The 22,334-nt window shown below is 47.8% G+C and overlaps 1 protein-coding gene and 2 long non-coding RNA genes across 3 annotated transcripts in view; 1 reads left to right on the forward strand and 2 right to left on the reverse strand.

Moving 5' to 3' along the window:
• Positions 1–22,334, forward strand: part of LOC135372433 (uncharacterized) — a 119,260-nt gene that overhangs the window by 25,117 nt on the left and 71,809 nt on the right. Inside the window, exons 3-5 of the mRNA XM_064606044.1 lie at positions 11,497–11,583; positions 12,872–12,983; positions 15,833–15,978. Coding sequence (XP_064462114.1) covers positions 12,917–12,983; positions 15,833–15,978 — 213 coding nt within the window. The 5' untranslated portion in view covers positions 11,497–11,583; positions 12,872–12,916. The remainder of the gene's footprint in view (positions 1–11,496; positions 11,584–12,871; positions 12,984–15,832; positions 15,979–22,334) is intronic.
• Positions 16,295–17,203, reverse strand: LOC135372497 (uncharacterized). Its single transcript, XR_010416004.1, has 2 exons — positions 17,091–17,203; positions 16,295–16,475 (listed from the first exon to the last, which is right to left on the reverse strand). It is a non-coding gene; the product is annotated as an uncharacterized LOC135372497 (long non-coding RNA).
• Positions 17,965–18,697, reverse strand: LOC135372432 (uncharacterized). The gene is made up of 2 exons (XR_010415995.1): positions 18,266–18,697; positions 17,965–18,209 (listed from the first exon to the last, which is right to left on the reverse strand). It is a non-coding gene; the product is annotated as an uncharacterized LOC135372432 (long non-coding RNA).

Genomic DNA, 22,334 nt, shown 5'->3' on the forward strand with positions numbered 1-22,334 from the left:
GAACCCATTTCCGCAAAGAAAACGTTAGGTTGCTTTGGGAAATTTTGAAGTTCAATTCAAGAAATTAACTTTCCATCAACTGAAATGAAATAAAAATTTTACCAGTATGTGGCAAAAGTTATTGGCAGAAAAAAAAATCCCTTGACCGCAACATGTCTCCGCGGCCTACGTTTTTTACTACGAATTTCGATCATGGTTGGTGAACCACCCTGGTTGTCGCCCACATTCAAAAACATTCAAGCACTCTTCTTTAGTGAAGGCCATAATGTATGCCAACTCGTTCCGCAGCAAAGAATGTCAGTACGGCATCGACCACGAGGAAGACGCAGCATCAGCATTCCAAGCGAGATACCCGAATGTTGAAGTAAAAAAATGTGGCCTTTTCACCGACCAAGATATACACTACGTATGCACCACTCCTGACCGCCTTATCGAAAACTACGGAATCATCGAAATAAAATGCCCTGCAACAGCACAGAATTACATGACCATCGCAGAAACCGCTCGCAACCATTCCAACGGCGTAAAAATATCGAAAGACGGCAGCTTATATCTTCCAGAATCACACAAGTACTTCTATCAAATACAAGCCCAGATAAACATTGCGAAGAAGAGCTACTGCAAACTCGCAGTGTGGTCACCGACGGACCATCAAGAGGAGCCTTGCGTCCTGGCAAAAAATATTGCCTGACATTAAGAACTTTTATGTAGGATATATGATTCCTGAGCTAGTTGATCCACGAGTCACGAGACACATGGAACTACGGGATAAAGCAGTGGACATAAGCGAAATGGACGAACGTTTTTAATTCTGTGGCAACTTCATCATCCTGGCAAGCTGCATAAGAATGCTATTCGCGTACAGTGAGTGTACATACCGTGTGTGTGTACATTCAGTCCAGACTTGTACGTATTCGGAGTACTGTATTTAAAATACTGTCTTTTAAATACAATTAGAGGTATTTTAGCACTCCACTTAATACGTGTTGTTTTGTGTATTTGTACGCTATTTAAAATGCATTTTATGGTATTTTCTATTCAATACCTTAACTACATATTTTGGATCTCTCTCTCAAACCTTCTATGTCTCGTCTGTCCATTATCTTGCTTGTTCAGTTGAAATTTCCTGAGCCCCTAGGTCTTGACCCGGATAGTGACTCTAGACCCGGACATTGGCCCTTCTTGGAAGTCTCCATTTAGAGATCTTGAATGTTGTGCAAATCAAACCATGGGGATAGGGTGACGGCAGGAATATCCCGATGACTTGCCTGCGTCTGTTATTTCACGTATCATAGTCGCACAATTCAACATAAGTTCACGTCCGAAAATATGATGTGCTGCACCATCGGTGCAAGCACGCGAATAACTGTGGATGAAGCCACGTGGTTGGTCTCACACAAATCCTGTAGCTGGAGCCGGAAAAACTCAGCGGACATCCATAACGAGCAAGACGCAAGCAAGATCAATCGTCATCTGATATTCTTTAATAACAGTAGCTGGATATTTTGTACCTCTTGTACTTACGGTCACCTGCATGCATGTTACTTATGGTCACCTGTGTTTCCTTGCTGCAACTAGGCAGAACTGAGTAATTTGTCCATCCAGGTGAACAGTCCAGTTGATTGACTTTTATCTTGTCCTCTTGACAACTCGTACACACTCCCACACTTAGGGATGACTCAGAGTACATAGAAATGACACTAAAAAACGAATAGAAACACATGCACGATAAAATTCCGTAAACTGATGGTTTACTGACGTAAACTTCCGACGGTCTGATTTATGACGGACAGAACCCGCTGTCGCATATGAGGACAGCCGCACACGGCGTTCGAAAAGACCTCTTGAGTGGAATGGTACACAATTCGCTCGTCTTTCCGACAAACTTGTTCAAAATCAAGACGTGTTCTCGTTCTCAAGCCACATTTCACGGGGGCTCTGCCCGTAGCGGCCACTGAGTAACATCTTCGACATCTCAACATGCACACCTCATGTTATCGTGCACTTGTGTTGGTTGCATGACATGTCAGCACATCTTGACCAAGCCAGATTCAGGTATGAATACTGAAAAATATCTGTCCTTCGCTCCATATTTGGGCTGAAGCCTACACTGGTTCGTGAACCAGTGTAATCAAACAAGTGCACCCCCGAAAGCAACACGCACCTGCACAGAAAGCACAAGACGTACCTTCTCTTAAACACCTATTTGTATTGTGCACGGAAAGTGATTACGCCAATTGATGTCCTACTGATTGCACCCGAGGTCGCAGTAACAGGCCATGCGTGAGGAATATCGATGCACAACGCTGACGCTGCATAGAGCAGGAAAAGTCATGACTTGGATCCTCTTCGAATTTGGACGAACGAATTTGGGCGCATACAACTGACTTCGTTCTGCAGAAAGTGGGTGGACCTGCGGTTCGGTCTTGGTTATTAATCAGCTTTCACCATGATAAAACACGTGTCGTTCTGGCCCGTCGCCGAGGCAGGTTGGAACAACAACCTCGCGCAATGCTGCTAGCCGTTTGCCTTCCCAATGCAGTCCCACTGCCAGCCAATGCCTTCCCAGCAGAATGCAATCCAGGTTAGCAGAAGACAAATGTCCACACTTTTGTCCAGTTCATCTCGAATAATACGAAAGTTAATGCTGCAACTTAGCTTGTACTGTCATCAGAGGACACAGATGCACGTCCTGACATATTTTTCAGGCGTTTATTTCGTTGCTGAGAGATCTGAGGAAGTGTTTTCTGCTGCTCCCATAGGGCGCATAGGACATATTCGCATTCACAGAAACAAAAATCGTATAAATTCGCCTGTTTGATGTATTCCGATAAGAAATATATCAGGACGTTCAGAATTTATCCATGTATTACCAGCTCGGCGTACTGCTTCATTACTGCAGTAGTTTTCGAGATGAACTGGACAAAGCAATGCCCATAAAGAATACATTGGGGTGATTCCGCGTTAAGATGGCCGTGGCCTATATGACTCGTGATATGTCATTTTCGCCCAAGATACAGACCCCTGCCTGTTAAAACTGGCTCCTGAAAAATGCATTGTGCATATTTTGTTGTTTTTGTTTTCGTTTCAAAACGCAAATCCTCAACCCTAAGCATGATGCACACCAATGCGCGCTTGATCTGCCAATGCAGAGTCATTGCATTATCTGAGGAAGGATCTACCATGAGCCTATTTTAATAATGCAGCAATTTGAGATTGTTGGTACATGAAAGTCGTGCTACAGGCGCATCTAAACAGGGACAAAGGAGAGAGGACAACACAGGTCGAACTTCCAACAACTTTGTTGAACCAACTAGTGTTCGAGCCTTTTGTACCCTCACGTTTTGCGGGAACCTATTTTCCACTCCACGTGCCGAGGTAGACGAACTCCCTATCAGACAAGGAAATGGAAGGCACACTCGAGCACTCTTGGCCTCGATTACCTCACGGGTGATTCCGACGGGGTGCCTAGATATGCACAAACACTAGGACAGATCTGGCTCGCACTTACGGTGTTTGGGCTTGTTGGTACATGACCATCGTGTCACAAGTTTTACACATGTTACAACATTGCAAGTGCGAGCCAGGTCGGTTGCAGTGTTTGTACGTGGCAAGGCACCCCGAAAGAGTCACCCGTGAGGCAATCGAGGCTGGGATGATTAGGGATCGAGGCCAAGAGTGCGTGAGTGTGTCGTCCATTTCCTTGTCTGAGAGGGAGGTGGCCTACCTCGGCACATGGAGTGGCAAATAGGTTCCCCCTAGAGGTGAGGGTACAAAAGGCTCGAACACGATTTGGTTCAATAAAGTTGTTGGAAGATATCCTCCATCGCCGCGCCAGTAGAACTGAAGCGGGTACTTCAGGCGCGTGTCCATACTCGTCGTTGTCCACCGGCCGCCACATCACTCTCCCCCTCAGACGTGGAGCGGCTATAAAGCAGAATATGTCCACGACTTCACTAGAGGAGGGCAGCGAGGGGCGACTGCGGTTGACGTGCACGGTTTAACGGGTGCATGGTACGGTACACGTTGGCGACATGTCACATCCTCGTTGTGCAGGATAGGAGCGGGAAAAGACTGTTGGCACGTGGCGGGGTGTATGAGATCTGCAGCGAAGTTGCAGAGGGCGTTGTCGAAGTCGATGCCTGGGGTGGCGCGACCGGCACGGGAGCCGAAGCTCTGGGAGTCCCAAGTTAGGTGAGTGAGGACAGGCTGTGCCAGCCGTGGCGTGCGTGCCGTTGCGTCGACTGCCGCGACCGGCAGGTGAGCGCGAGCCTCGAGTGTCGCGGCCGGCAGAAGGGCGGAGTGTTGCGGGGCAGATCTGGTCCGTGGATGTGACGCTCGGAATGCAGTGAACTCGCCTGTGTGCCGATGGCTCTGCGTTGCAATATGGGCATTAACGTGCCAAGTGCAGGAAGCCGTACGAGAATGTGCCCAGAGCGAGGCATGTGCATGAGCGGGTATGAAGCCCGTTGAAGCAGCAGTCTGATAACGAGCGGAGTCGGGGCAGGCGCAATGACAGCACCAGGACCGGTACAGGAGCAACGATCCCCAAAGGCTCTTGCAGTTGAATGTTGGAACGTTGCTCGAGCGTAGGGCGTTCTTGCGCTGGTAGACTTCCTGGGGTCGACGCTCGGCGGCATGTCATCGAAGCTGGTGCAAAAATTTGGGATGGTAGAAGGCTGAATTATGCCAAACATGGTGTTCATTGTTCGGGTCACCAAATGTCAAGGACGATGGTCTTCCTCTACACGAGTCCCGACCGGCGATGATGACTATGAGAGGCTATGATGGTGGCTTATCTCCATGTCCGCGCCGGTGGAACAGAAGCAGGTGCTCCATGCGCGTGTCCATCCTCGTCGTTCTCCACCGGCCGCCACAAGTTCGTCCAAAAATGTGAGTGCCGGTGGATATGTAGAGGAGGTGGTGCTCGTCTACAAGAGTCCGGTCCGGCGATGGTGGAATCTCCCGGCGAGAGATGTGCGTAACCTCACGTGAGGACGGTGCCGATGGAACTGATGAGCCACCAGCGCAGCAGCGCCTGGCAGCAGGCGCACATAGTCGTCATCATCGGTAGCCACCACAGTACTAACCCCCCCCCGCCTCGAACGCGGAGCAGGTTGAGAGACGCGGCGACAAGAATGGCGCAGGAATGAGCAGTCACTTAGCGGTCGCGAGCAGTCGCACAAGTACCGGAGCTTCGAGGAGCGTGGTGAAGGCAGGCGAAGCGTGTGCACTGAGGACAAAGTAAGCCGAGCGTGTTCAGGCGTTGCCGAGCTTGCGCGTCGGGAGCGCATTGCTCGACCACGTGCCGCTGGTAGATCCGGAGATACCATACCAGATACCAGATACCTGACCCGGCGGCAAACCCGCCGGGTCAGGGCGAAAAGATGGCGGCCTCCTATTACGATCCCTCACTGGCAAAACTTGCTCGGGCACTCAAGTGTTGTGTCGTAGCGGCAATGACTGCTTTCTTCACTGAGTTTGGTTCTGGTGATGAGATGAGCCGAACTGAAGCCGGATGGCGGTAGTCGCTCTCGAAATTCGGGATGGTAAGGGACCGAACTACGCCGAGCATGGTGACCTTTGTTCGGGACACCCAGTCTAGACAAGATGTTGTTCCTCCACACGAGTCCTGAGGCGATGATGGAATGTCCCAACGGACAGATGTGTGCAGAATCACGCTAGGACGGTGCCGGTAAAACTGACGAGCCAGCGCAGTACCGCGTGGAAGCAGGGACACATCGTCGTCATCATCGGTGGCTACATCAGATATCCTCGGGAAAGTTTGGGTTCAATGTCTCAGCCACAAAAACGAAAAAAAAACGAAGAATAAAAAGACAAAGCGGGCCGTCATCATACCTGTTGAAGGCGAACGTAATTGAAACCATATGAGATTTGCCCTTGGATCCAGTCTATGATGCGACTCAAAATTTCATTTCACCACATTACTGCTAGCAATGGAGTAGGGTATCGCCCCTGGCGATGAAACGCTCAAATCGGCATCATTACCATAATGTTGTTGTTGCTCACAAAACGCTGATTATCGAAGTCGTTACCTCTAGCAGAGGGAAGACCGAACCGTCTTTTGTACGGTTATGAATATGTTAAAAAGTCGCTAAAACTGATGGAAGTGTACGTTCCAAAAGAAACTCAAGAGGAGCCATGATGAACGATGAAAGTCAGTTCTGTCATGTTCAAAAGAAGCCATTATCGGGAAACGAAAATCTCATAATGGGCTCTAGGGTATCTTATAATGAGATGACCAATTGTCTGGCTTCATCGTTTCATTTGTGAGCAATTGTCCGGCGAGCAATTGTCCACGCCTTATGCAGGATAGCGGGGCACTCCTTCTCCATTATGACGTGATTCCATTCCAGCTTGCAGAAAGCAGAGATCGCCGAATAATGTAACAATAAAGCAATAATGCGAGTGGACAATGTTTGTGTACAGTTTCGGTGGTGGGATGCTCTACAATGTGACAAGCTCATAGAGAAGTTACCACCCTTATCTTCTCCGGGTTGTGACGAGATCTCAACAAAAATTTTAAAGTGCACCAAAGACGTTTCCTCCAAAGTTTTGTCTATTATACTGCAACAATCACTGAACACCTGTGACACTCCGCTTGACTGGAAACATGCTGTTGTAGTCCCACCCATAAGAGTGGTAACCAGTCAGATGTCAGAAACTACAGACCCACATCTCTGAGTATGTTCAAAAATCATGGAGCACATACTTAGTTCATATATTATGAACTACATGGAATCTAGTAATCTGTTAAACGTAAACCAGCATGGTTTCAGACGGGGTCAGTCCTGTGAGTCCCAACTTTTTGAATTCGTCACAGATATTTACAGTTCTTTAAATAACGGACATGATACTGATGCTGTGTTTATCGACTTTTCCAAAGCGTTTGATCGCGTTCGACATAGCAGATTACGTAGTAAATGTTGTGCAGGAGCCGTAAGACGGTAGAAGCAAACAGGGACGCAGACTCGGAGTCGAGGGGATCAGGCTCGTTTAATGAGACAGGCCACGAACGAAAGTGAGCCGAGAATAGAAAAACGAGATGGCATGTCTCGAGATCCGCGAGCACAAAACTAAAACGGCAAGTGCTGCCCCCTGGCAACGACACATTGCAATAAAATATGACCAACACTCCCCCTCAATGAGTCGTCGCTACCTTCAGCCCACACGCAAGAGTTCATGTAATCCAAGACGTTCACAATGATGATGAGTTTTCTTGCCAGTTAGAGCCTTTGTCATGATGCTACTTGGGAATAGCCGCAGGCAACAAGTCGCGCCTTATGCCTCTCCAAGTCGCCATTCTTGTCATATTTCTTACGAAATATCCATTCACATTTTACGACTCGTCTGTCGCTTGGTCTTGGTACAACCTCCCAGGTCCCATTGCGTTTTAGATTGCCCAGCTCTTCCTCAATTGCCGTCCGCCACTCCGAACTATCCGGCATAGACAGTGCTTCCTCAACTGTAGTTGGATCGGGGATGGAGTCGCTTCGCTTTACAACGCAACAATAGTTTGGGCGTGGCTTCGACGCTAGTCTCTCGGAGCGCCTCGGCATCTGAAGATCATTGGGTTGTTCTCGCTCTTCGGGTACTCCTGGTTCTCCTGAGGTTGACGGCTCGTCTTGTTGCAGCACAGGAGTTATTGCCTCATTAGTCTCCCCCTCGTCTTGTGCTTCAAATGTAAATGTCACCTCTGGGATCTCTTGCAGTTCGTCATGCGGATTGCTGAGGATCTCCGTGCCATCGACCATGGTGGGTGCCTCTTCATTGTCGTCTGGTGCCGGGAATTCTTTTACGCATGGTCTACCACCGTACGGGAAACAGTTCTCGTCGAAGACAACATCACGGCTCACAAAGAATTTGTCGCGTTTCCGGTCCCAAAGCTTGTACCCCTTGACGCCCTCCGGGTAGCCGAGGAAAATGCGCTCAATCGCCCTTGGGTCCAGCTTTGCTCTCTGCTGTCGCCGACTCTGTGCGCTCCAGGCCTTACATCCGAATACCCTCAGGTGATCGATGTTGACCTCCTTTCCCAGCCACAATACTTCTGGCACAAGACCCCCTACAGCCTTTGATGGACACTTGTTGCGTAGGTATGTTGCCGTGACAACAGCGTCCGCCCATAGTGTTTTGGTGAGGCCTGATTCGATCAGCAGGCATCGAGTCATGTCCAAGAGCGTCTGATTAAACCTTTCGGCCACTCCGTTCTGCTGTGGTGTTCCAGGCACGGTGAGCTGTTGTCGAATGCCGTGTTTCACCAGGTATTGGCAGAATTGCTTCCCCGTATACTCTCCACCGTTGTCACTGCGAAGGACTTTGATGGTGGTTCCATGGAGATTTTCTACCATTCGTCGGTACTCGTCGAACTTCTCCAACACCTCATTTTTGCTCTTCATCGGATATACGGCTGCGTACCTCGAAAAATCGTCGATAAACGTCACGAAGTAGTTAGACCCTCCTTTGGACGTTGGAGTGATGTTCCCCACGACGTCCGAATGAATGCGCTCCAATGGTACTCCAGTACGAGACGAAGAACCACTACTGGATATGAAGCTCTTTCTTCGCTGCTTTCCCTGCACGCATGTGGAGCATATTTCGTCTCTATGCAGAACTTCTCCGCAAAGTTCTTGCACGGCTTCTTGGTGAAGGTGTCCTAGTCGACGGTGCCATAGTGCGTAGTCCGCCGCTTTGGCTAGCTTCAGCACAGGCCTCTCTTCCTCTACTCTGTATAACCTTCCCTTCCGCGATGCGGATGCAATGAGTTCATTGTTCTGGTCTCTCACCTCACAGCTTCCCTGATTGAATGTGACCTTATATCCACGTTCTTCCATCCTTCCGACGGATAGGAGGTTACCGTCCAGATCCGGTACATACAGCACATCTTTCAGTGTGACCACTGTTCCACCACATTCCTTTGGGAGCTTGAAGGTCGCCTCGCCCTTGCCTAGAATTTCCATCGCCTCTTTGTTGGCGGCTTCTACTACTGATGAATATTCCTGGAATCCTGTGAGCTTCGTCCTGTCCGATGTCATGTGGTCTGTGGCTCCGCTGTCTAAGTACCAGATATAACTTTCCTTCATGCCTGATTTCTTCGCGGATAGCGCCCTGTGGGATGCCTTCTTCGCCCGTGATGCGTTGAAATTTTCTTGAGACTGGTTTCTACGGTCATCACGGTCACCTTCACAGTCCCTGGCGATATGCCCAAATCTTCCACACGCGAAGCATCTCACATGACGTTTTGCCTCATCACGGCGTCCTCCGGGCGTATGCTCAGAAGGTCTCTCAGTCTTGGAGTCGTACTTAGTCTTTCCGTACCTGGGTCTGAACTTGCTTTTCGACACAAGAGCTTTCGCATCTTCGTCCGTCTCTGAAACGTGCTCTTCGTCGCGCCTCTGTTTTCTCTTTTCCTCGACGAGTAGCCTTGCCTTGACCTCTTTAGTTGTGAGCGTGGCTTCGTCTTGCTCGAGTTTGAGAATGAGTGGTTCGTAAGCTTCTGGCAAACCCATTAGCATCACTAAGGCAACTTCTTTGTCCGTAAATGCGTAGCCTCCATTGGAGAGTTTTCTGTGCAAACCCATTAGCCTGCTCAAATACTCCTTCATCGGTTCTTCGCGCTTCTTCCTCACGTTGACGAAGTCCCGTAGAAGTTGCAGGATATGTAGTAGACCATACTTCGTATGGATCTCCCGCAGAATATCCCATGCGGCTTTGGCGGAGGTACAGGCCCCGATATCGTCCAAGTAACTGTCCTCAACCACGAGGAAGAGGAATGTGAGGGCCTTGTTGTTGGTCCTCCTTTCGTCAGTAGTCATCTCAGCGTCTATGTAGCCAGGGTCCACTGCCTCCCAACAGCTCTTCTGCACCAGCGCTGCTTTTGCTCTAATCGCCCAAGCGTGATAGTTTTCCGAAGTCAGTTTCGGTATCCTGAGAGCGCTATCGTCTGAAAGCGCCATGTCTCTCTGCCGCTCTCCTGGTCCCAACTTCTCACTTGCTTCTCCGCAAAGATGCGCTTGGTCAGTGACAGTCGTCGTCGAGTCACAGTCCTAGGTGTTCTGGGCCCATAACCTGTTGTGCAGGAGCCGTAAGACGGTAGAAGCAAACAGGGACGCAGACTCGGAGTCGAGGGGATCAGGCTCGTTTAATGAGACAGGCCACGAACGAAAGTGAGCCGAGAATAGAAAAACGAGATGGCATGTCTCGAGATCCGCGAGCACAAAACTAAAACGGCAAGTGCTGCCCCCTGGCAACGACACATTGCAATAAAATATGACCAACAGTAAACTTATGTCTTACAATATTCAAATGAGCATTGTTAACTGGATATCTAATTTCTTGTTCAAGCGTACGCAATGCGTAAAATGGGCTAACTCCTTCTCGGTCAATAGTGAATCATCTCTGGGGTTCCCCAAGGGACTATATTAGGACCGATTTTGTTTTTGATATATATCAATGACTTGGTCGATGGAATGCGATCAAACGCTCGGTTATACGCTGACGATATGGTTTTGTACAAAGAAATAACGTGCATTAGTGACAGTTTAACATTACAGTTAGATTTGCACTATATCGAAAGTTGGTGTCGCACGTGGCAAATGGAAGTCAACGTACAAAAAACTAAAACAATGACAATATCCAAAAACTCGCTCCGGGAATCGCGAACGTATTTTTTGTCTCATTACCCGCTTGAGCGTGTTCGTTCATACAAATATCTGGGTGTCCATTTTAGTGAAGACCTTTCCTGGACTCAACACATTGACAACATTTGTCATGGCGCAATGCGCTCTCTCGGATACCTGAGGCGAAAGCTCTTCCAAGCTTCAAATGACGTTAAAAAAATTATGTACGAATCGCTTGTACGTCCTAAACTTGAGTACGGTTCCCAGATTTGGAGTCCGCATCAAAAATACCTAAGCAACAAGTTAGAATGTATCCAGAATAAAGCCGTGCGGTTTATATTTAACGTTCGAAACCGTACAGAAAGTATCTCGGCTCTTAAAAACCTGAACTGCATTCCTTTGTTGGAAAGCCGACGTAATGTCAAACGTTTCGCACTGGCACACAGTTTGTTTCACTCTTCTTCCCCTTATCTAACACCAGCATACTTTGTGTCCTTTTGTGTACTTTGTGTGTGAGTTGACCAATCTTTTTTTTTTCTCACCTTTGCAAAACCGTATTAAGGACTGGAATCTGCTCCCACCAGATGTTGCCTCTATTACTAAGTGATAACTTTTTATTGCCCACTGTGAAAGTTTGTATTTGTCCCCCCTGACGTAATACCCATATGGGTCCTTCAGGTATATTAAATGAAATGAAATAAAATGAAATGTAACATTCCTGATGGAAGCTCCTCACAGGTCAACTCATGTAGAACGCACTGTGACCATAGATCTATAGGACGTTTGTGCATATTTTCAGGTTCGCACTATATTATGACGAATATAGTAGTACTAATCCGTTGAACACATGACAATGCAGGTGAACACTGCTATATTTAACTTGCATGAGGACACTGAGCACTTGTCGTCTGTCTTGGTGCACGAGCTGCAAAATGGTGTGCAATTGGTGAGTACCTTCTCCCTGTGTTTGTTCTTTGCGAAATGCTCAATGACAAGTCAGGTCTGCGAAAGTCACACGGACGATACTACCGGGCGTAGTAGAGAAAAATACAGAGGTGTACGTCGCTCACAGCGTGAGGACGACAACCCTAGAACGGTCATGTAAAATGATGTGGCTAGTAAGTAGGGTCTGGCTTCTCCGGGTTAAAACAAATTCCTTCCGATTATTCCCTCCAAAATCAGCTTAGGACCAGCTCGTGTGCAACCCCATTTTTCCTAGAATTCCAATCACGTACCACGTGCGTAGAAATTTCTATGCAAGTTGTAAGGCACCTTTACTCGGGCCGGGCTCCTTCCACACAGTTTTCTCTTCTTCGACGTGGGGGCCGTGCGCGTACACATGTCATATGCAGATATAGTATTCGAATGGATCCGTAAACAATGTGAAGCGCATTTGATGTTGCAACAATATATGGACGTTAGGCGCAGCCGGCTTGCCAGACATAGAGAGCAAAAATAATAACAGGAAAACACTCGAATGTATCCGTTGCTCCCGATCTAGTTCCGAACTACATATAGCACAGTTGAACGTAAGAGGCGCTTAACCCAGAACCGTCACACCCGGCAGTAAAGTGATGTCTTCTTCCCTGTCACCCAATGACTTGGCGCGTGCCAGTGAGCAGCCAACTTATGAACTGCGATCAAAAAACCTGCCATTCTGGACATCTAATGAGGATTGAAATATCGAGTGTAGCGCATGAGAGAACTGATGTTCTGAGGCTGGAACAACATACAAGGGGCAAATAGATGCAAAGCCTCAAATTGCCTAAGAAATTAGCGATGAAAGATGGAAGTCACTGAAAAGGTTAGGTGTGGGTTCGAGTCCTACAGCTGACTAACCTTTTCAGTGACTTCCATCTTTCATCGAGTGTAGCGCGCTTGCAGGAGTTCAGCAGGGCAGTTCTTCAATTTCATTGTACAACAGGTACCTCAAAGGTGTTGATTAATCTTGTTGGCCGTCATTATGTGCAATCCTCCAAATCTGTATCTGGTCCAGATGCGTGACGTGTATCACCATTCTGGATGGTAATCAACAGTGATTTAATAGCGGGGCTCTCATGTGAGCTGTAAACGCAGCTGATTTATCACGTTGAACATTAAAGATGTCTCAGAAACAATTAAAGGACCGGCATGCAGAAACAGACTCGTGTAGCCGTTCAAATATGCCTCAACTAGTTTGTCTGAACTCGTGGAAAGAGTTCCAATGGAGAAACGTGGTCTACCTTCCTTTTCAGAGAGGCCTCCTGACGCCGTCCCTTTATATTGAACCTCTCTACAAGATGGAGCGTTCCGATGATGGTCGAATGGCACACAAGGTTTATCAAGTGCGTGAGGACCTACCCATCGGTAAGATCATCACCGGAGATCATCACCATTTTTGCACGCAAAACGTCCAACATTGCAGCAATATGCTTGTTTCGATGTTGCTGCAATGTTTGAGACGTTGCCTAGAGGTAACATTTATATTGCACATTGTAACTGCGACATTTCCTCAATATACCACCTTGTGCACCACCAATGCAGTATACCAATGCAGAAGACACATTGATATAATGATAGTGCTGCAACGCTAAGATTAGGTCGCTGATGCACTGTTTTGTGAGTAATGATATTGCAACATTGCATTAAAATTGATTGCGAAACACCACAGGAGCAATGTAAGTGTGACATTTCTTCAGTGTAGCACACGCACATTGCTTCGCAAACACAATCACACTGTTATCTGTAGGCATCTTTTGAAATACGGCAAAAGCATTGAAATAAAGATATTGCGCAAATGTTGAATTTATGTTGCTTATTAAGCGTTTTCCAAGGAATGCAATTGCAACATAGCATTGACATTGCTTGCAAAACATTGCATGAACAATATACACCCTGTTCCAAATTATTATGCAAATCCTATTTTCATCTGATTTTTCTAACTGGCCTATGCAGATGACGGTAATTATAATGTCCAAATCATCAATGTTTGTGGTATAAATAAAATTTTAGTAGACAAGCCTCCCAATTCTAGCAGTTTTCTTATTTTCTTTTCAGCAGAGGAAACAATCAAATAATTGTGCTCCAAATTATTATGCAAAACAAACGTTTTGTGTGTCGTACTGAACTGAAAATGGTAATTTGTTGCATTTGCAACGTTAGGAAGTCGAGAGAAGATGAATGGGATGTTTCAGTCAGAAACATCTGGCCACCGCCCTCGAAGTGGAAGAAGAAGAAGAAAAACATCGTAACAGGTCAAGCTACATGTTAATATAGGACCCCTTCTTTGATAGTTCTTCAGAACTCTTGCATCCATCGCGCTTGCGAGTTTTTCCACGGTTTCTGCAGGAATCCCCTTGCTGGATGTCCACATTGCCTCCCAGCGTTGCTCACTAGACTTGAACTGCCTCCCACAATCATATATATTTTGCTTGAGGATGCTCCAAAGCTTCTCAATAGGGTTGAGGTCGGGCGAGCATGGCGGCCATACCATGAGTTTCTGCATTTTTATACCCGTGGCAGCAAATGACTCGGAGGTATTCTTTGCAGAATGAGATGGTGCATTGTCATGCAGGAAGATCATTTTGCTACGGGAGGCACGGTTCCTCTTTCTGTACCATGGTAGGAAGTGTTGAGTCAGGTACTCTACATACTTTGTACAGGTCATTTTCACCCCTTCAGGGGCCCTAAAAGGACCTACCAGATCTCTTCCAATGATTCCTGTCCAAAACATGACTCCGCAACTTCCTTGCTGTCGTCGCAGCCTTGTTGGGGTGTGGTGGCCTTCCGCCAACCATCCACTACTCCATCCGTCTGGGCCATCGAGGGTTGCGCGGCATTCATCAGTAAACAAGACTACTTCAAAATTAGTCTTCGTGTATGTCTGGGCCCACTGCACACATTTCTGCTTGTGAACACTGCTTGTAAACGCTACACTACCTGAGTGTAAAGTATTCAACATTACTTCAGTGACATCATCGCAATGTTAGCTTTACGCAGCCTTTGAGGCATAGCATGAACATTAAAACAGGTATATTGTTACAACGACGAATGTGGGCATGAAAAGTTGCAGAGGTTTTGCGTGCGCCTGTAGGTTACACGTGGGGGTTCCGTAAAGATGTGCTCCATGCGAGAGCAGCATGAAGAAGAATACAGTGGTGGCGATTAAGTATACTCAATCGCAAATCGCAAACGAAAAAAAAATAGCCGGAGCTCTTTGGCTGCACGCATAGCATGTCTTTGTAAATGCTCAAACCTCGCCACACTAGTGCTGGACAGCTTTTTCCCTAATACACTTCACTGGCTTTGCACTGGGCTTCCAGTGGTGAACTAGCACACCCTGACGGGAGGAATCACATGCTACGGTACCATCTGACGCCGTAAAATTTCTTGTCTGCTCTGTGCACGTATCCCTAAAGTCCTTAAAACATATTTCAGAATATGTATTTAGCGTTAGTAAATTTTGTCACGACCTCGAATCTTATTTTAAAAAAATAAGGAAAACAGGAAGGGGGTGGAGCGGTACCGAAACCCGAAGCGGAAACGTAACGGAAACGAAAGCAATTACGGAGGTAACGTAAACTGGAATAAATATGGGCCAGTAACGGAGCCGATCACGGAACCGAAAAAATATTCCGTAATATTTCCTTGTTTCTGGCTCCAACGCATTCCATTCATACTACACAACAAACCTGATTATGATGAAAATCGAGCTTCCTTACTGCGATTTCCTATTATGTATTGCATGTGCAGCAGCGTTAGTGTATGCGTAATTCTTTGATAGCGATATGCGTTCGGCTTCCAACCACTGTGTGGCTCTTCTTGGAGCATTCAGTTGTTGAAGGTGCAGGCGTCCCCCACAAGTCTGCTCCCATCAGCTGTTTCCGCGATAGTTCTTCGTCCTATATAGTTCTTTGTCGAACAATGATTTGTTGTTCCAAAGCGCTATGTCGCGTTCAACAAGTATATGTGTCGAACAAGAACCGAGTTTACGATTTTCGCTGTTTGCCTTCATTAGTTATTACTGAGTTCGCGCACCAATTGTCCCTCGCTAAAGCCGTTGTTTTCTTTGGCAATCCAGAGCTAGTAGAGTATACTATTGAAAGCTCGTGCATACGTGTGTAGCTACATTTCTCTGCTACCTTCAAACAAATATACATGAAGAACATCTTATGGTTTAACGTACCATGGTTGTCATCTAATCTGTTTTCTCATAGGACAATCATATCTGTGGACCCCCATAGGCCCTCAACTTCCACTGACCGTCTGGATTGACGTGGGCATCGTGAGCGGCTTGGAGCATCAGCACTCTTTTAATAGTCACAAAGAACACTTGCTCTACCTGGTCATCTTCATGAGATCGGTTCGTCTGTTTCCAATGTTCACTTCTGATATATCAGTTTTTCTCTAAGCTGACGTTTGTAGTCCACGTCCATGCCATGAGGCTTTGAGTAGTAGGTACTGGACTCTCATAGTGCACAACGCCCAACTGGCCTGAACACGATTTAATTGGCAATTAGAGCTAATTGGGACCCCCCACATTAATCAGCACCCTCCAGGGAGCCACCACACTAATTGGGGAAAGTCTAACTCGTGTCCAGACCAGCTGAGCGTTGTGCACTATGAGAGTCCATAAAAAATAAAAATAATAGGCAGAAAATAAAATAAAAAGATAGAAATAGAGTGGAGAGAAACAATTTATTCGAAAATCAACGATGCCGCGGCGAAGAAGCCGCTCCGCAACACCCGAGTGACCAGCGCCCGCCATGTTGGTAGTTTGCACCCAGCAGTTGCAGAGATCGACGACAGGTGGCCACTTAGTTGCAAGGCATCACACCAGATGGCGCCACCATCATAGCTCTAGACGAGAAAGACAGAACAAGATACTAGCGGCAGGTAAAAATGACAGCACTGCCAAGCAAGTCTAGGCATGCGAGAGAGAAAAGGTCTAACCGCTACTGCTAAACAGAAAACAGTACACATCGGGGAAATAGGCTTACGGGGACGATCGCTTAGGCCTAACCACAACACTACGCAGCTAACACAAGGCGGGAACCACACATCGCTAAACATGCGAGAAAAGGCTTAACACGAGCGCGGTCACCGCTAAACACGGCAAACATACGAGGAAAGAGGCTTACGGGGGCGATCGCTTAGGCCTAACCCCAACACTACGCAGCTAACACAAGGCGGGAACCACACATCGCTACACATGCGAGAAAAGGCTTAACACGAGCGCGGTCACCGCTAAACACGGCAAACATACGAGGAAAGAGGCTTACGGGGGCGATCGCTTAGGCCTATCCTCAACACTACGCAGCTAACACAAGGCGGGAACCACACATCGCTAAACATGCGTCAACAGGCTTGGACACCGCAAAACAAGTCTAAACATGCGAGAAAAGGCTTAACACGAGCGCGGTCACCGCTAAACACGGCAAACATACGAGAAAAGGAGCGCGTCAAATCACTCACCTTTTCCCCCGCGGCAACTTCCAGGCAGAAACTGAGCGAGCGCGGAGAACACACACGTACGTCTGCTCTCTACGAGATCCAGCCAGAAAGTGAGCGAGCGCGCGGAGCGCACGTCCGTCTTCCGTGACGGTCCGAGAGAAACTGAGAGAGGCGACGCGCAGCGGCCGCTATGGATGCGCGCGCGCCCTCTGCTCCACCCGTCCGCGCATGCGCGCGCGCGCTCCTAGCGCCCCCTGCGCCGGCCGCGGGTGTTTTCGGTTTCGGCTCTCTGCTGCGCGCGCGCTCCTAGCGGCGACGGGTGGCTTTTCAGTTTCGCTTTCATTCTCCGTTCTTTGCGCGCTCGCGTTTATCTGTATAAAGGCAGCGCGCACCGCGCTCGCGTCATCACTACGTGAAGATGTTCAGCTACCACTCTTTACAAAATTGTTCCCGTACCCACGCTTCTTGGGAAGAAGTGGAGAAGGAATGTTTCAACGGCGAAAGTCCCCGCAACGAGCTCGTCATCACTGCTTTTCGCTACGTGATAGACATGGTAGGCTTTGGCAATATAGGAGAGATCTCGCCGGGGCCGCTGCAGGAGATGGTGCGTCGAATTTACGCCCGTTACAAGAACGTCTGCATAACGGTTCCTGACGGACCCCTGGGACTGATGAGCGAATTTGTGAGCTTGGCCAACGCAGAATTCAACTACATCGCTGCAGACATCGTGGACCTTCTCGCTCGTGCCGTCGCTCATATTAAGCACGCCCTGCGGAAGCAGCGACATTTGCAAGCAGTCTACATCGTCAACTTTGTCACTGATTTATTGAAATACCGATTGGTTATTGACATGCAACGCATTAAACAGTCCGAATAACTTTGACGAGACTCTGTGTGTTCTTTCACTGAAACATCTTTATTGAATACATACAAAGGACTTGGTCGATAGATGCCTGCTCTTTGTTCCACGGTCACTCGATTCACAAAGGCGCTCACGGTCTTCCTTGCCCCAATGCTGTACAAGGAGGGGTCCTACTGCTATACAGGAAGGCAGTTGGGCCTAACGGGGAGGTTGCTGGACGGCATTTCCTGTGCTGCATGATGTGCTGCATGATGTGCGACGACAGCGGCTATTGGTTCCTGAAAAACAATGTCATACATAGAATACGCTCTCACAGCAGAGACGGTCAACTTACATTTTGCTCCACGAAACGCTTCGTGTCGTGGATGGATGGATGGATGGATGGATGGATGGATGGATGCCCCTCGTGGGTTTTTGATCAACCGTCGTAGAACCAGACCGTCTCCTCCTCCTCTCATTGCGCTGATGGCGTCTGTACTTTGGACACCGCGCCATTGCAATATCGTATAGGATGTCGACGATGTCAACCAAACGAAAAATGAAAGAAGGTTTTAATTTAACCCCAATTTGAAATAATTCTCCCTTTAAGAACTCCTTAATTTTGTATAATCAACATGGTCTCTAATGAAATTCGTGTTATGCACGAATTCTCCCCCCTGTTTTGGAATAATCTAACGAAAAATGAAAGAAGGAGTTCAATTTTGAATAAGGCCAGATTAAAATGTACCCCCCAAATCTTCCCAATTACGCCTAATCAGAATTCATATTTGACATAAACTCCCTTACCCATTCCCAATTTTGACTGGGGCAGGGGACGCCCCACAATTCCACATTAAGCCTAATCAGAATTCATGTTTGCCATGAATTCACGTCCCTCCCCAATTTTGAATAATGCGGGCGATTCTCCCCCTAATTTTGAAATTAGCGGAGCCTAATCGGACCTCATGTTAGGCATGAAGTCCCTCCCCCCAATTTGAAATAATTCTCCTGTGTGCACCTAGCAAGTAGAGAAAAGGAGGCATTAATCAAACATCGATCTAAACACATACAAATGCACTTACCTCCGGCGCAAGCAGACCGAACGTTGTGGTGGTGGTGGTGGTGACATCGTCGACATCATCATCATCTTTAACTGCGGCCTATCCCACGCTCGCTTTTATACGCAGGATCTGTGGTTTCCTATTCTTCTATTGTATTGGGGCAGAGAGAGAGAGAGTCACGTGATGCGAAAGACGATATGCGTTTATTGGCTGACGTGTTTACATGGGTGCTTCATGGTCTTCTATAAGAACCCAGGGATCCAATCTAGTAATAAAGAACCAGAATAAGGATTCTACGAACAAAAACCACAATCGAAAAACACTCACGGTATTTGACTCGCCATCCAGCGTTCAGCGAGTTCTCTCCAAGCCGCTGCACTCGCTCTGTTCCACTGGTGCACCAGGGAGTAGAGGAGGTGCTCCGCTTCCCCGAAGCTTAAAGGAGCAGTACCTTCTAGCGGTAAAGTATGCTCCTCTAAGCTTCGGGGCACTCTGAAAAAGAGCCCCCCCTCTAGTCCCCGCTGCACAGCGATTTCTCGCCACTCCCTGCCGTAGCACGCCATGAGCACTTCTGTGGTGGCCGTCTCAATGTCGTCTTCGTCTACGATGGCGAACGCTTGCAAAAACGTCTCCATATCCAAGCGGGGCACATCTCCCCCCGCACCGGGGATCAGCTGGAAAAATAGCTGCACAATGTGTGTCACAGTGAAACCTACAGAGGAACGTTAGGTATTAGAAAATAACTATTTCTAAACAAGAAGAGATAGAGAAAAACTTACCAAACGGCGGACGAATGTGGACCAGAAGGTCCAAAATCGTCTGGAACGTATGCAGCATTTTCTCTGGACTCTTGATTCGAGAATAGTGGACAAGGGGGGTACAGGGGATGACCATCTTATAGTACAGGGTTCTCACGCTCGCACTAACCCCATTCACGTCATATCCATCGATTACGTAAATCCGCCACTTTGCTTCTGTGACAAGATGCCGCCCTTTGTTCCTCCAATATCGTGCGAGGAGGAGGAGGGGAGACACAGGGGGTTCGAGACCAGACACGTCCAAGGACTACAAAGACGGAGAGAGAGAGAGAGAGAGAGAGACGACCCGCTGTCACATCCTGTGTAACCGTCCCAGAGTGGGATTCGAACCCAGGATCCTTCTACACTGGGCGCGACACACTAACCACCAATCTAATTCGTACTGCGTGACGTTTTTCGTATTGCGGGGTTCGTGTCTACACACGTCACAACATGTTCAAACACGTCCAAACATGTTCAGACACGTTCAATGACGTCATAGAGAGGGTGAGAGAGGAACGAGTGTGTCCAGGGGCGACTTCGCCGCCCATGTCCAAACATGTTCAAACACGTCTTAACATGTTTAAACACGTTCAATGACGTCATAGAGAGTGAGAGGCAAAGCTTTACTATAAATGTCGAAGCGAATGGTCGATCGTCATTCCATCATGATCAGCTTGGTAGATCCTCGTAAGTAATATACCCATGACGTCATCATCATCGTCGAAATGTTTGAAGAGTTTCGTTTCCAGTGTACAACACTTTTGCTGCGCGTGAAGTCGGTGTTTTCCCGCCTCACATATTTCGGGAGATTGGCAGGGCCCGCTTCTTCTGCACCAATTGCGGTGGATTGTGGTCCAAAGGTACGCTTCCTCGTTATTTTTCTTTTTTTAATACGTTCTATAATCGTTCACATTTTTTTTTTTTTTCAGAGCAAAAGCATTGGACGGACCGATTGATTCGCCCGTTTCTCGGCTGTCGGACGGTACCGTTCGACGTACGTTGCGAAGGACTTCGACTATTGAAGGAAGATGGAGAAGATGGACCATCAGTGTCACTCTGTGACTGAAGAAGATTGTACGTGTGTGTGTGTTTGAGATATAAAAACACGCGTTTCTCACACTCCTTTCGTTGCAGATTACGAATGGCTACTGACGGGAGATCTACCCCTGGTCCTAACCTTCAAGCCTCCTCCAAAGACCTTCTTTTTGCGAATCGGCGATCAACTGACTACCTGTCGCTGCGGTGGACTCTGGTCGAGAAACCCCAGCCATTGGTTAGACTCGAGCCTTCGTCCGTATTTGGGCTGCCTTCCCGGCTACGAAACCAAAGCTGGAACCTAATTTTTGTGTAACGAGAAATAAAAAAAGGTTGTCTACTCTCATTCCGTCTCAGTCATGATGACGCCCGAGCAGAGGTTTGCCACCTTTGTGCAAACGCGAATGTATCGGGACTTGCTGCGATTACGCGATTATATTCACGGCGATAGCTGCGAGGGAGACTTTCGCTCGATTCTTAAGACGATACCCCTACGTCTGTTCACCGTCAGTGGGAAGATTGCAAAGAAAATGAAGCGTTTCGTAGATTACAAGCTCGAGCTGTTGGAAAAGTATAGACGAGGAGAGACAGTCGACCCGTGTCTCATCAACGCGGGTTTCAACCGACCTATCGTCCGTCGCTACTGGCTTCTCCACACATCCCTCGACGTCACGGTGCAGACCGGCGACGACGACGGCGGTGAGCGTCGGGTCAGCACGTTGGAAGATCGTCTCGCAAGGGTCTTGTGTATGTCGTAAAAAAATAAATAGTCTATTTTTTACGAAACGAGTTCGCTCACGAGGAGACGTTTTATTGTTTCGTCATTCTCTTCGAGGTTACAGGAAAACATGGATACACAACTTTTCAAGCTGTAGCGTTTCGACATGCGCGTGGCTACGTAGATACAAAAAAGCCCGCAGTAAGGCGAAAAAGGCGATTGAATACACTTGTCGTTATACTCGTCCACTACAGGTAAAGTCTTTCGAAGGTTTGCTTCGATGGGAAGTCCGTAGCTGTCGAAAAACACGGTAGACCCGTCGTAGTTTTTCAGGTAGAGCACCCAGTGCTGCCCGCGCCTTCTTCGCTCTTCCGTATTGATGATTAAATAACCGGGCTTGCGTAAAACGAAGGCTTCGTCGGAAGCGCAAATGCCTCTCAGCATGGAGGAAGCGAGGGGGTTCAGGGACACGAGTTCCAAGATGTCGCTCTCGTACATCTTTTTTTTTTTTTTTATGGGAAGGTGACCGTACGGTCCTTGTCGACGTACATGAGCTTGGGACACTCGGAAATCAAGAGGACGGTGACCGCGTGTGGAAGGGCTTTAGCGAAGCGTAATTGCAGGCGACCGTTTCCTTTTCGCCACTCGTTCAAATGCGAAGGAGAAGAACACTTGTCCGCGTCCAAGTTAAAGTAGAGAAGGAACCCGTTCGTTTTAAATCGCTCGTAGCTATACTTGAAATGTTTCTCTCCCAGTTCTTGCAAGAAGTTAAAGTAGGGAATTTTGACGAGGTCGTTCTGAAAGTCGTAC

Source organism: Ornithodoros turicata, unplaced genomic scaffold (genome assembly GCF_037126465.1).
Source record: "Ornithodoros turicata isolate Travis unplaced genomic scaffold, ASM3712646v1 Chromosome15, whole genome shotgun sequence".
Taxonomy (NCBI): Eukaryota; Metazoa; Arthropoda; class Arachnida; order Ixodida; family Argasidae; genus Ornithodoros; species Ornithodoros turicata.